The sequence below is a fragment of the Hylobates moloch genome, unplaced genomic scaffold (genome assembly GCF_009828535.3).
Source record: "Hylobates moloch isolate HMO894 unplaced genomic scaffold, HMol_V3 SCAFFOLD_12, whole genome shotgun sequence".
Lineage (NCBI taxonomy): Eukaryota > Metazoa > Chordata > Mammalia > Primates > Hylobatidae > Hylobates > Hylobates moloch.
Genome location: NW_026652287.1, coordinates 54141084 through 54156145, shown reverse-complemented (window position 1 = coordinate 54156145; position 15062 = coordinate 54141084). Strand labels below are relative to the sequence as shown.

Here is a 15062-nt window from a genome sequence, read left to right as displayed (position 1 = left end):
CACCATTGAGACTGTGATTCTGGTACTTAGACCCAACATACAGGAGGTGTTGACTCTCAAATTTAGTACTGGAACATAAGTGAAATTGTTAATCTAATTTCTAAACCATCCTGCAGGTGTGACTGTGACATATGCCTCTGCTCAGTACTTGAGTAATTTGACTGTCCTGCCTGGGCCCAGTCCATAGTTGCAATTGTGACACATTGCTGAACCCAGCACATAGGTGATGTGACTCCATACTCCTGCCTTGATGCTGCCTACAGGGGGCATTGTGACATATCACTGGGCCCTACATCCAAGTGATGTAAGTCTCTCCTTTTCTGATACTGCCCACCGGGGACACCATGACATATTCCTGGGCCACAAACCCAGCTTATGTCATTCTCCTATTTGTTCTCTACCCACATGGGCCACTGTGACATACTGCTGAGTTTGACACCCATGTGATGTAACTCTTCAGCCTCAGCCATGCCTGCATGGGACATCGTGATGCATCTCTGCACCCATCACCCAGGTGATGTGACTCTCTTTTCCTGTGTGCTCTCTGCTCAAAGGGGAAGATTGCTACCTGTTGCTGGGTCCAGCACCTAGCTGATGTGACTCTTCTCATCTTTCTAAGTTCTGCCTGCAAGGGAGATGTTGACATTTTACTTTGCCCAACACCGAGGTGACACTAACCTGTTGGCTTTGTCATACTTTCAGAAGACATTGTGACATATTGCTGGGCCCAGCACCAAGGTGATGTGAGTCTCCTGCCTGGACCCTGTTCTCAGAGGGCTTTGATACATATTTCTGACTTCATCAACTATTTCATGTGACTCTCCTCTCTTACCTGGGCTTTGAGCAGAGAAAAAAATTGTGACATATCTCTGGGACCAAAACCTAGGTGTTGTGACCCTCTTCTTAGCACACGATCAAGCTTACAGAACCAAGATGCCTTATCGGTGTATCTAGCACACAGGTGAGGTGATTATTCTGTGTGGTCCCTGCCCACAGGGGTCATATTGACATGTCTCTAAGCCCATCACCTAGATTATGTGACTCCCTTTTTCTTCCTGTAAACTGTACACAGATAAGATTGTGACATATCACTTGGTCCAGAACTTTCAGGGTGATTGTGGCATATCGCTGGCACCACCACCTAGGTTATGTGACACTTTTCTTCTCTCTTAGCCCTACCCACAGAGGACACTGTGACATCTCTTCACCTAGGTAATGTTACTTTTTTGCCTGGGCCATGCTCTGTGACATATTGCTGGACCCAGAAACTAGGAGATGTGACACTCCTCTACTGCTTAGGTTCTGCCCAGGGAGAAATTTGTGGTGTATTGCTGGGCCAACAGCTAGGTAATGTGATATTTTTCTTTTACCTGAGCCCCACATATTTTGAATATTGTGAGATACTGCTGGGCTCAACAGCTAAGGAATGGGAGAGTACTGCCTGGGCCCTGCTCACATGAGTCCTTGTGAAATATCTCTTCATCCATCACCTAGACTACGTGGTTCCCCTTCCTGCAACCTTCCCATAGAGAAGATTGTGACATAGTACTGGACCTAGCAACTAGGTGATGGGTCTCTCCTGCCTGGGCTCAACCCACAGAAAGCATTGTAATATGTTGCTGGCTCCAGCACCCAGGAGATGCGACTCCACTGCCTGATCTCTGGCCTCATGCAAGATTGTGACATATCCCTGGCCCAAGAAAACAGGTGATGTGACTCTACTGATTAGTCTCTATCCACCGGTGGTATTGTCACATTTACCTTGGTTTAGCTCACAGGTGCAATACATTTAACCAGCCAGTAGCAGAGAGTCCGTGTCTCTTTGCAAGGCTTTGGCAAACAGATGAGTTTCTGGGTCTTCTTTTTATAAAGACCATGCAGAATTGGCATTCACTTGCATATTGTGTAAAGTTCTTGGATGGTACAGAGAGTGTCATCACAGAGCCTGGCACACAGTTGAGGTTGTGTTTCTCATGTGCACAACACAGCAACCCTTAGGATTGGAACCCCCCCTCCAGACATTGTGAAGAGATGTCACAATGTCCTCTGTGGGTAGGGCTAAGAGAGAAGAAAAGTGTCACATAACCTAGGTGGTGGTGCCAGCGATATGCCACAATCACCCCGAAAGTTCTGGACCAAGTGATATATCACAATCTTATCTGTGTACAGTTTACAGGAAGTTAAGACAGAGCTCACTGCTGAGGTTCTTAATCTCATAAGTGCATTCAGTCTGCAGTTGAAATCGTGACTGTCATATGTGAATATCCAGCTAGAGTTGAAATGGTTAGATATTCACATATGGCTCAATGGCTATGAGCTTCCTGCAGCTCATAGGCAGATAGGAAATCTCTTATCTAGACTCAGCCAACTGGAGATGTGTTGACTCTCATAGCTGAGCTTAGGGCCACAGGTATGATCATGGGTCCATACCAGCATAAAGTTCTCAGACCAGATTGTAACTATTTTTTTTTTTCAGATGGAGTTTTGCCCTTGTTGCCCAGGCTGGAGTGCAATGGTGCAATCTCAGTTCACCACAACATCTGCATCCTGGGTTCAAGTGATTCTCCTGCCTCATCCTAAGTAGCTGGGATTACAGGCATGTGCCACCACACCCAGCTAATTTTGTATTTTTAGTAGAGACGCGGTTTCTCCATGTTGGTCAGGCTGGTCTTGAACTCACAAACTCAGGTGATCCGCCTGCTTCACCCTCCCAACGTCCTGAGATGACAGGCTTGAGCCACTGCGCCCGGCCAGCAATTCTTATGCATATAAAGCCCTCAAATAGGACAGATTATGTCCTAACAGATCTCAGCACACAGGTGAGATGGTGACACTCATATGCAGACCCAGCTGACAGTAATAACTGTCATCGTTCCACATGAGCACAGCCCACTGTTGAGATTCTGAATCTCAAAACCAGTAAAAGTTACAAAAGTTGAAAAATTGACTTTCATCCTTGAGTCCAGTGTACAAGTAAGCTGGTGACTCTCAGACCAAGATTCAGCACCCCTGAGACTTGAGAAACTGTGAGGCCACTAAGGAGACACAGTCTAGAGGATGGGTGGAAGGTCTCATGCACAGATCAAGTCCACGGTTGAGATTGTGACTCCTGAACATAAATGCAACATAAAGGAGGTGTTAATTCTCATACCTGGAACCGTAACTTGTGCAGGATGGTTAATCTCATGGACCTTCCTGCAGCTGTGATTGTGACAAACACTTCTGTCCAGCACCTGAATTTTTTGACTCTCCTGCCTGGGCTCAGCCCACAGATTGGATTGTAACACATCGCTGAACCCAGGATCTCGGTGATGTAAATTTATTCTCCTGCCTTGGCGCTCCCCACAGGGAGCACTGTGACACATTACTGCAGCTAACATAGGGGAACCATAACCAGGTTATGTGACGCTCCTGCCTGTGGCTTGCCCACACGGGCCATTGTGACATATTGTTGGTTCTAATATCTATGTCATGTAACTCTCTTGCCTAGGTCCTGCCTACAGAAAGTATTGTGACATATCTCTGTGCCCATCACACAGATGATGTGACTCTCTTTTCCTGCTGGGTTCCTGCTTACAGGGAGTATTGAAAGAGATTGCTAGCCCCAGCACCTAGATGCTGTGACTCTTCTTTCTAGGTTTTGTTCATGGGGAATATTGTGACATATCACTGGGCCCAGCACCAAAGTGATGTTCCTCTTTTGCCTTGGCCCTGCACTCCAAAAGCATTGTGACATATTGCTGATCCCACTAGCAGGTTGATGTGAGTCTTCTGCCTGGACCCCATTAACAAGGGGCATTGTGATGTACCTCTGGGCCCATGAACTATTTTTTTTTCAAATTAATGGTTTTATTTCCATCTTTAACACTAGCAGAGGAGTCCAAAGCAGACTGATATCCATGGATATAGTTTAAATGTAACAAAGAAAGAGTTGAACTATGTACATTGAAAAAAGGAAAGACATTTTTTTCACACCAACTTTTCCCTAGTTTGCAGTTTCTGAATAGTAGAAACAAAACACATTTTTAAATCTTTTTATCAATTTAATTTAGGACGAAGTAACACAAATTTTATAATTAACCACTGAAGTTGTCTTTAAGGAGAAAACTTAAAGAAATTTTAAAATGGATGTTACCATATTTTATTAGTGGACTGGCTCCAAGGTTGCCTTGCTCCAAGTCTGGGCATCGTGACATTCCCGTGATGCCTAGAAGAAAGTTAATGGCAATGATGTCTAGTCAGAGAGCAGACACGCTACACATCACAATGATGAGAGCTGAGGATTCTGCCCTCTTCAACTCCAAGTAGAAAATTATTATTTTCATTCAAACTGACTGGAAGTGAGCCAAACAGTTAAAAAGTCAGAATGAAGAATAAAACAATTTTCTTTTCACATAGAGGAGGGACACTCCTTCAGCCCCATTTAAAGTGAATTCTGTGCTGAGTCCCTGCTCCTTCAGAAGGGTAAACTGAAGGCCAGTTATTGCTAACAAAGCCAGAAGTGGCCCCTTTCCCACCCTGAAGATGTTTCACATGAAAAGGCCATTTGTTTGGCGTGAAGCCCTCTGAGGAAGAGGAGGCAGGCTGGCACTATAAGGCCTCTCTCGTTAGCCACCCCCAGGCCCTGTGCTGTCAGGGGCAGCTTGGGCCACTTTGCTGCCCCTGAGCAAACGTGAGGCTCCCGTCTACCTGTGGAGTGAAGGAGAGGTTGTCATCTGCGCCCCTGTTTCACCAATCAAAACCTATGGAGCAGTCACAAGCCCAAAGCATCCAAGCCCAGTGGCCAGAGGAGCTTCTGAAATAAACGGCACTGGGTTGGGAAGGATGAGAAAGCCAAGTCAGGTGGGCCAGGTTCTGTGAAACATGGTGCAACAGTGACCTGGGCAAAAGCCCGGAACTGAGCGGCTGATAAGGCCACAATTACTGCCACCACTTCTCAGTATCTATGCAGGGGCAGATGTTAGGCAGTGGGAACTGAGGAACTGAGGACTGGAGGGCGTGTGGCAAGCACAGGATGGATTTTATCAGAAAAGAGAGGACACCCAAACACGTGCCTGCCCTATTTATCTTGCATGTCCTGTGCCAGGTGAAGGATGCTGGAGCATGGGTAAGGTTCCTGAGAACAACTGGTGGGCAGAAACGGGCTGGGATGGGCACTGCTCCACAGGCAACATTAAGCCTCTGAGGGGGACGCTAATAGTGCCACATCTTGTGGGCTGCTGAAAAGTAGGTAACGAATGGCCTTTATTGCACTTTTTCATTCTTAGGAAACGGGATTGCCCTGCAGAGTTTCTCTTGATTTGCAGAAATCCCTGCAGATCAATGATAAGGTGCAGGCAGAATCACGGGTGACCTCTGACTCTGAAGGGAAGAAGTCCAGTGACTGGTCTTTCCAGGGCCTCAAGGGGCCACTCTTGCACCTGGGACCCTCAAGTTGGGTGAACCAGGTCTGGCTTGGTCAATGTGTAGCAGGCAGATTCATCAACCGGCAGACACTTGGGACAAAAGGTGGTGTGCCTGGGAAAGCTGGGGCAAACTTTCCAAACAGGGAAAATTTCTTGGCAAATGTGCAGATTCTGCAACTAGACTGGAACCACAATTCCCAATGTGCCTGACTCGCTTTCTCCCACTCTAGAACTGGACCACCCCAGAGGAACAGAGATGGCCTGGGAGGGCCCTGGGTCCAGCGCCATAGCATCAAACTGGAGATAACAAAAGGAAGGGGTTGGAAACAAAAGAGCAGTTTACATATGAGACGTTGGTTTTGAAACAGTCTTTTTGAGCTCAGGAAAATAGAGGCAGATACCACTGGAGAACCTGGCTGGCTGTCTGTCCATCCGCCTCTCCTGGGGAGCTCTGAATACTTCATATATAAATGGGGCGGTACCGTTTGTGGTTGATCTTTTTCCTACAAGTTGGGCCAGTATTAACATTCTTCAGGGAATCACGGAGGCACTGGCTACAGAAGACATGGCTGCATTCTGTGGAAACGATGAGACGTCCATTCTGCACGATCTCTGAGTATCGGTCCACGCAGATAGGACAACTGACAGTACCCGAGAGCCTGAGGCCTGTAGCGGCCTCATCGCTGGCGTTTCTGGGAGTGTGGGTAGTCACATACACGTCTCTGTCCCTGGACAACTCATCATCACTGCTCACCACACGGCTGTCAGCATGGTCCTGGGGCAGCCTCCTAGCATTCCTCCTTGGTCTTCTTCTTTCATCAACAATCACAACAGAGTCATTGTGAGTCAGATCAACCACCACAGGCTCTAAAGATTCACAAGTGAGGTCCACAATTTCATCTCCAGCAGTTTCCACGAGTTCTATGGGGTCTGCTTCCAAGGAAATCTCGGGGGTGGAGGTTGCTTCCCGAGTTCGCTTCTGGGCTTGTCTAGAATTTATTGCTCCACCACGATGCTTTCTTATACTCGTTGTGCTCTTTGGTGCTTTTCCTTTCCTACAGAAAAGGAAGTGATCTATACCAAGGTTTGCAGGGAAGTCAAACATTCTCAACCTTTCATGCCCTCTGGTTATTCATCTGGCTTGCAAAAGCATTTGGATCCGGACAGATTTCCAGTATTTTCAAGTCCTGGAGCTAGTTAGGTCCGCAGGCACCGCCGCCGGCGCACTCCAGAGAACCCCATGAACTATTTGATGACTCTTCTTTCTTGCCCAGGCTTTCTTTTTTTTTTTTTTTTTTGAGATGGAGTGTTGCTCTTTCACCCAGGCTGGAGTGCAGTGGCGCTACCTCGGTTCACTGCAACCTCCGCCTTCCAGTTTCAAACGATTCTCCTGCCTCAGCCTCCCGAGTAGCTAGGATTACAGGCACCCGCCACTATTCCTGGCTAATTTTTGTATTTTTAATAGAGACGGGGTTTCACCATGTTGGCCAGGCTGGTCTCGAACTCCTGACATCATGATCCACCTGTCTCGACCTCCCAAAGTGCTCGGATTAGAGGCATGTGAGCCACTGCACCCGGCCAGCTTTCTCCATAGAAGATATTGTGACATAACTCTGGGCCCAGCACCTAGGTAATGTGGCTTTTTTCTTCTGCTTGGACCATGCCCACAGAAGGGATAATGATTTATCACTAAGCCCAGCACACATGATGTAAATTTTCTGCCTGGTCTTTGCCAACAGAAATCATTTTCACATATTTCTGAGTTCATCACCTAGTTGATGTGACCCTTCTTATTTTCAGACTTGTTCACAGTAGAGATTGTTACATATTGCTGGGCCCAGCTCCTATGTGATGTGATTCTCTTCTCATGCCTGGGTATTCCCCACTGGCGTGACTGTGACATATAGTTGGGCCCTGGCCCTAGTTTATGTGGCTTTCCTCTTCTTCATTAGCCCTGCTCACCTGGGGACATTATAACATATCTGAGCCCATCACCTAGGTGATGTGACTCTCTTGCCTGATCTTCTTCTCAGGGGGTAGTGTTTTATGTTGTCAGACCCAGCAACTAGGTGATATGACTCTTCTCTACTGCTTGGGCTCTGCCCAATAAGAAATTGTGATGTATCACTGGGCCTAGGTTATGTGACGCTCCTCTCCTCCCTGGGCTGTACATACGTTGCTATTGTGACATGGCTGGGTGCAATGTCTAGGTCATGTAAGTTTCCTGCATGGGTCATGCCCACAGGGGCATTATCACATATCATGTTGTTAGTTATCTAGGTGATGTGACTCCCCTCTTCTGCCTGGGTCCTGACAAAATGAAGGATAGAAACTTATCACTGGACTGAGCACTTAATGGTGTGACTCTCCTCTTTTACCTGGGCCTTGCATAATTTTGTTATTGTGACACATTGCTGGGTCCAAAACCTAGGAGATGAGAGACTTTTGCCTTGGCCCTGACTACAGAGGGCTTTTTGATATTTCTTTGCATCTATCACCTAGGGGATGTGTCTCTCCTCTGCCTGCACCCTGCCTTCAGAGAAGATTGTGACATAACACTGGGTGCAACAACCAGGTCATGTGTCTCTTCAGCCTGGGCCTAGCCCACCGTGGAACACTGTGACATATTGCTGCTTCCAGAAACTAGGTAATGTGACTATACCAACTGTGCCCTGCTTTTAGAAGGACACTGTAACATATTACTGGCTGAGCACCCAGGTGATGTGACTCACCTATCTGGTCCGCACATTCAGGGAAGACTGTGACATATCCCTGACCTAGCACCCAGGTGATGTGACAATACTGCCTGGGCTCTCCCCTCAGAGGGTATTGTGACACATTGCTAAACACAGCACAGAGGTGATATGACTCTCCTCCACTGCTTAGTCTCTGTTCAAGGAGAGATTGTGATGTATCACTAGTCCCAGCAAGTGGATGATGTGACTCTCATGTTTGGGCCAAGCATACATCATGTATTGTGACATATGTCTGGGTCCATCACCTCGTTAATATGACTCTTCTCTATGGGCTGTGTCCACAGGGGTACTACAAAATATTTTTTCATTCATCCCCTAGGTTATTTACCTCTTCTCTTCTGCCTGGACGCTGCCAAAAAAAAGGAGATTGTAGCAATTCACTGGCCCCAGACCCTAGTTGAGGTGACATTCCTATTTTGCGGGGCCCTGCATATTTTGGTATTGTGTCATATCACTGGACTCAGCACATAGGGGATGGGAGGCACATGCATGGGCCCTGCTCACAGAAGGCCTCTTGACATATCTGTGCATCTATTACCTGTGAGATGTGACTGTCCTCTTCTACTGGCACCCTGCTTATAGAGAAGATCGTAACATGTTGCTGGGCCTACCGACCAGATGATGAGTTTCTTTTGCCTGAACCTTGCCCACAGGGAGCATTGTGACATATCACTGGGCTCAGCACCCAGGTGATGTTCCTCTCCTGCCTGGTCCCTTCCATCAGGGAATATTGTACAAATCTCTGGCCCAGCACCCAGTTGATGTGACTCTCTACTGACTACCTACTCACAGGTTACATGTCCAATGTCGCAGGTGAGATGACGACTCTCATATCTTAAACCAGAAAACAGTTGATATGCTGTCTCTCATTGCTAGGCTTAGGAAAATGGACAAGATTCTGGGTCTCCTATTTTTTGAAGGTCAGAGGGGATTACCACACTCTCACCTATGGTATAAAGTCTTTGGATTGTACGCAGTGTGTCATCACAGAGCCCAGCACACAGATGAAATTGACTTGCATGTATGGACAACCAAGCACCTGTTAAAATTGTGACCCTCACAGATGGACAGACCGCAATTATGAATCCCACACATGGATGCAGTCCACAATTGGAATTGTGACCGTCATATGTGACCATCCATCCAGATTTGGGATAGCAAAACATTTTTAAATGCAGCTCATAAGAAAGTGAGGGCTCTCCTATCCGAATCCAGAAAATTGGAGAGATGTTGACTCTCATAACTGGGCTTAGGGACACAGATACAATCATAGGCTTATACCAGCATGAAAATCTCAAGCTGGATTGTGGCTCCCATGCAAACCATATAATGCCCTAGGATAGTACAGAGAGTGTCCTAAAAGGGCCAAGCACATAGGTGAGATTGTGACTCTCCTGTGCGCAACCTGACAAGAGTAAAGATTGTCATTTTCCCACATGAACCCAGCCAACTTTTGAGGTTCTGAACCTCACACCCAAAGGCAGATGAAAGTTGAAAAATTGAATCACATACATGGATCTGGTCAACAGGTGGGTTGATGACGCTCAGACCAAGATTCAACACACCTGTGAGCCTCTGATTCCACTAAGGGAACACAGTTCATGGGAGGGATTGAGGACTTAATACACAGATCCAGTTCACCTTTGAGATGGTGACTCGTGTAATTAGACACAACATACAGTAGGTATTGACTCTCGTACCTTGAATCAGATCATGTGTGGGATCATTAATCTCATTCTTAGACCATCTTGCATGTGTGACTGTATCATACAGCTCTTCCCAGCACCTGAGTGTTTTGACCCTTCTGCCTAGGTCCTACAGGTGAAATTGTGGCATATCACTGAACCCAGCATCTAGGTGGTGTGAGACTATACTTTTGCCTTAGCACTTTTCACAGAGGGCCTTGTGGCATTTTGCTGGCCCTAGAACCCAGGGGAAGTGACTTTCCTCTACTTCTTGGTCTCTGCCCAAGAACAGATTGTGATGTGTCACTGGGCTCAATACCTAGGTGATGTGACTTTCCTCTCCTGCCTGGACCAAACACTTTTGAGATGCAAATTTGTTTGGGCCCTGCCTACAGAGGTATTAAAACATATCTGTTCATTCATCACCTAGGTGATGTGACTCTTCTCTTCTGCTTGGGCCTTGACAAAATGGGGGATTTTGACACATCACCAAACCCAGAACTTAAGTGATGCTACTCTTCTGTTTTCCCTGGGCCCTGCATATCTTGGGTATTGTTACATATAGCTGGGCATCATTCCTTTAGGATGGGAGGCACAGCCTGGGCCCTGCCCATGAGGGGCCTTGTAAGATGTCTCTTCCTCCATCACCTAAGAGATGTGACTCTCCTTTTTTGCCTGCATCCTGCCTACAGAGAATGTTGTAATGTATTGCTGGACCCAGTCACCAGATGATGTGTCTCTCCTGCCTAGGCTGTGCCCACAGAGAGCATTTTGACATATCACTGAGCTCAGCACCCAGGTGAAATGGCTGTGCTGCCTGTACTCTGCTTTAAGAGGGGATTGTAATGTATCTGTGGCTGAGCACCTAGGTGATATGACTTCTGCCTGGTTTCTGACCTCAGGAAAGATTGTGACATATCTTTGCCAAAAACCTAAGTGATGTGAATCTGCTGCTCACTTCCTACCCACAGGTAGAATTGTGACATATATTTTGTCCAGATCACAGGTTCATTAATTGTTCTTATACCTCAAACCAGCCAATAGAAGAGATACAGTCTCCCATAACTAGACTTAGGAAAATGAGAGAGATTATGAGTCTTCTCTATGTATTAAGGTCATAAAGGACTACTATTCTTTTACATACTATATAAAGCCCTTGAGTGGTACAGAAAGTGTCATTACAGGGCACACTAAACAGGTGAGACTGTGTTTCTTATATACACATACCACCAACTGTTAAGACTGTCACCCTCACAGATGGACAGAGCCCATTGGAGAGGTCCTGAATTTCACACATTGACACAGCCCACAGTTTGGATTGTGACTGTCATACGTGAACATCCAGCTCCAGTTGGGATGGTGACTCATTTCTAATTCTGGCAAGTTAGATCCTTTCTACCTGGACGTATTCAATGGAGAGATGTTGACTCTTATTCCTGGGTTTGGGGCCACAGGTAGGATCATGAGTCTGTAGATGCACAAAGGTCTCAGAGCATAGTGTGACTTTAATGTGTGTGTGTCTGTGTATATATATATATATATGTGTATATATATATATATGTGTGTGTGTATATATATATATATATATATATATATATGCTCTGAGACCTTTGTGATACAAAGGGTGTCATAACAGAGCATGGCATAGAGGTGAGATTATGACACTCATATATGTATACCCAGCTGGCAGTAAATATTGTCATTCTTCCACATGAACACAGCTGACTGTTGAGGTTCTGAATCTCACATCCAAAGAAAGTTGAAGATGGAAAATTGATTCATACATGGATTAGGTTCACAGGTGGGTTGGTCACACTAAGACCAAGATCCAGCATATCTGTGAGGCTTCAACTCCACTAAAGGGACACAGCCTGTAGGAGAGATTGAGGCTCTTAAGGATGGATTCCCTAAACTGTTGAGCTTTTGGATTATACAATTAGACCCAACACCACCATAGATGGTGCGTCTCATACCTAGAAGCAAGACATATGCAGGATGGTTAATCTCATCTCTGGATCTTCCTGCAGCTGTGATTGTGACATATACCTCAGCCTAGCACTTGAGAACTTTTACACTCCTGCCTGGGCTCAGCCCACAGACTGGATAGTGACATCTTGCTGCACCCAGCACTTAGTCAATGTCTTGGTTCTGCCCATAGAGACAACTTTGACATATTGTGGCTCCTCGCACTTAGGTTATGTGACTCTCCTGCCTGGGTTTTGCCCACATGGGCCATGGTGACGTATTGTGGAGCCCAACATGAAGGTGATGTAATCCTCCACCCTGTCCTCTGCCTACAGAAGGCATTGTAACGTACCTTTTGGTCCCTCACACTGTGATGTTACTCTCTGGCTCACCCTTCTTTCAAGGGGTATTGGGATGTACTGCTGTATCCACAGCACCTAGGTTATGTAAATTTTTCTACTGCTTCGGCTGTGCCCGATGAGGGGCTATGAAGTATCTCTGGGCCCAGCACCTAGGTGATTTGACCTTTCTTTTTCTTTATCTTTTTTTTTTCTTTGAGACAGTTTCACTCTGTTGCCTAGGCTGGAATGCAGTGGTGCGATCTCAGCTCACTGCAGCTTCCGCCTCCTGGGTTCAAGTGATTCTCTCGCCTCAGCCTCTTGAGAAGCTGGGATTACAGATACCCGCCACCATGCCTGGCTAATTTTCTACAGACAGGGTTTCACCATGTTGGCCAAGCTGGTCTTGAGCTCCTGACCTCAGGCAATCCACCTATCTTGGCCTCCCAAAGTGCTAGGATTACAGGTGTGAACCACCATGCCTGGCCAGGTGAGAAAGCATCAGTATGACAAGGGCCATTTATAACTCTTGAGTTCTTACCAAAAGATGATACCTGCAAAATTAAGTGTTCTATTTAAGAAAAACATTGAGCAAGCTTATCCTGCATTTCTACACAAAGAGCACAACAACAATATAATCCACAACAGTAAAGCAAAATAAGTAAAATTATCCCAAGTAAACTAAATAAAGGCAGACGTTGGAACAAAGCTGATATGGGTTTACTACCTCATTCCAATATATGTTCACAGTTAGAATAGTGATCTGGATTTACTTACTTACTTTATTTATTTATTTATGTATTTATTTATTTATTTATTTATTTATTTATTTATTTATTGAGATGGAGTCTCGCTCTGTTGGCCAGGCTGGAGTGCAGTGGCACAATCTCGACTCACTGCAACTCCGCCTCCCGTGTTCAAGCGATTCTCCTGCCTTAGCCTCCTGAGTAGCTGGGATTACAGGCATGTGCCACCACTCTCAGCTAATTTTTGTATTTTTAGTATAGACAGAGTTTCACCATGTTGGCCAGACTGGTCTCCAATTCTTGACCTCGTGATCCACCTGCCTTGGCCTCCCAGAGTGCTGGGATTACAGGCAGGAGCCACCATGCCTGGCCCCTGATCTGGATTTTTATATTACCCATCTCTCTTGTTTCTTTCGAGCTGCAGTCAGAGATCACTGGTGTGTTCACAGGAATAAGCAGAATTAGTCTAAATAGCAGGGAAAATACTCAAAAACAACAAATGAGTCTAGTAACAGATGCACTATAGTTCTTGAAACGTAATTATTTTCTCTCTCCAGTATTCCATTTCTACTAAAGACAAATCATGGTAAAACTGATTTACTTACATAAAAAGCTTTAGTCTTATACTTGGCCTGATTATTTGTATAAAGTGCAGCAAAAATAATTATTTTTCACATATGTTTTAAAAATTGGCTTTGATGTAACTATGTTCCATTAAGGAATATCAAAAAAGACTTTTTAAAAGCCAAGCCCAGCCATGGGTTTGTACCATCAAATACCTATGAGTTGGGTGAGTTTCTCTCTTCTTGGGGTCCCAAGATAACTTTGGGCTCCTGGTTCTGTCAGAAAGAGACATTCCTGGCCAGGCATGGTGGCTCACACTTGTAATCCCAGCACTATGGGAGGCCAAGGTGAGTGAATCACCTGAGGTCAGGAGTTTGAGACCAGCCTGCTCAACATGGTGAAAACCCATCTTGACATGAAATACTAATATTAGCTGGGTGTGGTGGCATGCACCTGTAGTCTCAGTTACTCAGGCAGCTGAGGCAGGAGGATCACTTGAACCTGGGAAGCAGAGGTTGCAGTGAGTTGAAATCACACCATTGTACCCCAGGCTGGGTGATAGAAGGAAACTCTGTCTTAAAAAAAAAAAAAGGAAAAAAAGAAATGACATTCCTTACTTACCATGGGTCAGGATCCCTGCACAGGGACTGTGGAGACAAAGTCGGAGGCCAGGTTTCCCAAAAGGCTTATATTGACTCTACAAATTCAGTATGATTTCTTCAAGGAAAGCACCCCATTCCAGTCAAAGTCTGGTGAAATTACCAGTGTCTCCAATTGTGCCCTGTTGCAAAAGAAAACATGCTTATGGCACGTATGCAAATAACTATATTTCCATAAATTAAAAATACCAATAGGTTTCTACATTCTGGAGAAATCAGGTAGAGAAAAACAAATATGCTCCAAATTTTTTTTACAGAAGTATACATTCCTCAGTTGTTAAAAACTGTAAATAGCTATAAATATTTTGACTCTGAAAAACAAAAAAAAGGATTTGCAGCATTTTAAGAAAAAAGGCAAAAACTATTACTTTTGTCTTCTATTAGTTCTGTTTATGCTACAAATTCCCTTTCTGCTTCATATTCATTAACATTTCAGCTTTCCATGAGAGTCCTGAAAATTTTTCCTCTGTTCTAATGTTGCAGTCTCCAAAGTTATCAGAAACCTTCATTTAAAAGCACCTGGCAAAATTCCATAGTGGACCATAAATCACCTCTCAAAGCGGATCGAATCAAGACAACAATTGTCTGTGGGTAACAAAAAGTCCTACAGTGGGGATTGTGACATATTGCTTGGCCTAGTACCTATGTGATGTGACTCTTCTCTCATACCAGAGACTTGCACCTAGGGCAGTTGTGACATATAGTGGGGCCCAGCCCCTGAGTTATGTGACTCTTTTGATTATCCTCAGCTCTACCTGCAAGGAGCACTGGGAAATATATCTTAGGGCCACTCAATTAGGTGATGCGACTCCCCTTCCTGGACTCTTTCCTCAGGAGGTATTGTGACATATTCCTGGACCAAGTACCCAGGTAATGTAACTCTTTTCTACTGCCTGGACTCTACCCAAGGAGAGATTGTAATATATCACTGGGCCCAGCACCTA

At 45.4% G+C, this 15062-nt stretch overlaps 1 protein-coding gene and 1 long non-coding RNA gene across 2 annotated transcripts in view; one reads left to right on the top strand and one right to left on the bottom strand.

Moving 5' to 3' along the window:
• Positions 1-5730: 5730 nt before the first annotated feature.
• The window catches only part of LOC116479550 (E3 ubiquitin-protein ligase RNF4-like), a 265307-nt gene continuing 255975 nt past the window's right edge, over positions 5731-15062 (bottom strand). Inside the window, exon 2 of the mRNA XM_032762168.2 lies at positions 5731-6592. Within this exon, the coding sequence (XP_032618059.1) occupies positions 5866-6510 (645 nt within the window). The 5' untranslated portion in view covers positions 6511-6592 and the 3' untranslated portion in view covers positions 5731-5865. The remainder of the gene's footprint in view (positions 6593-15062) is intronic.
• Positions 8511-14683, top strand: LOC131380712 (uncharacterized). Its single transcript, XR_009208817.1, has 3 exons — positions 8511-8563; positions 8815-8974; positions 14602-14683. It is a non-coding gene; the product is annotated as an uncharacterized LOC131380712 (long non-coding RNA).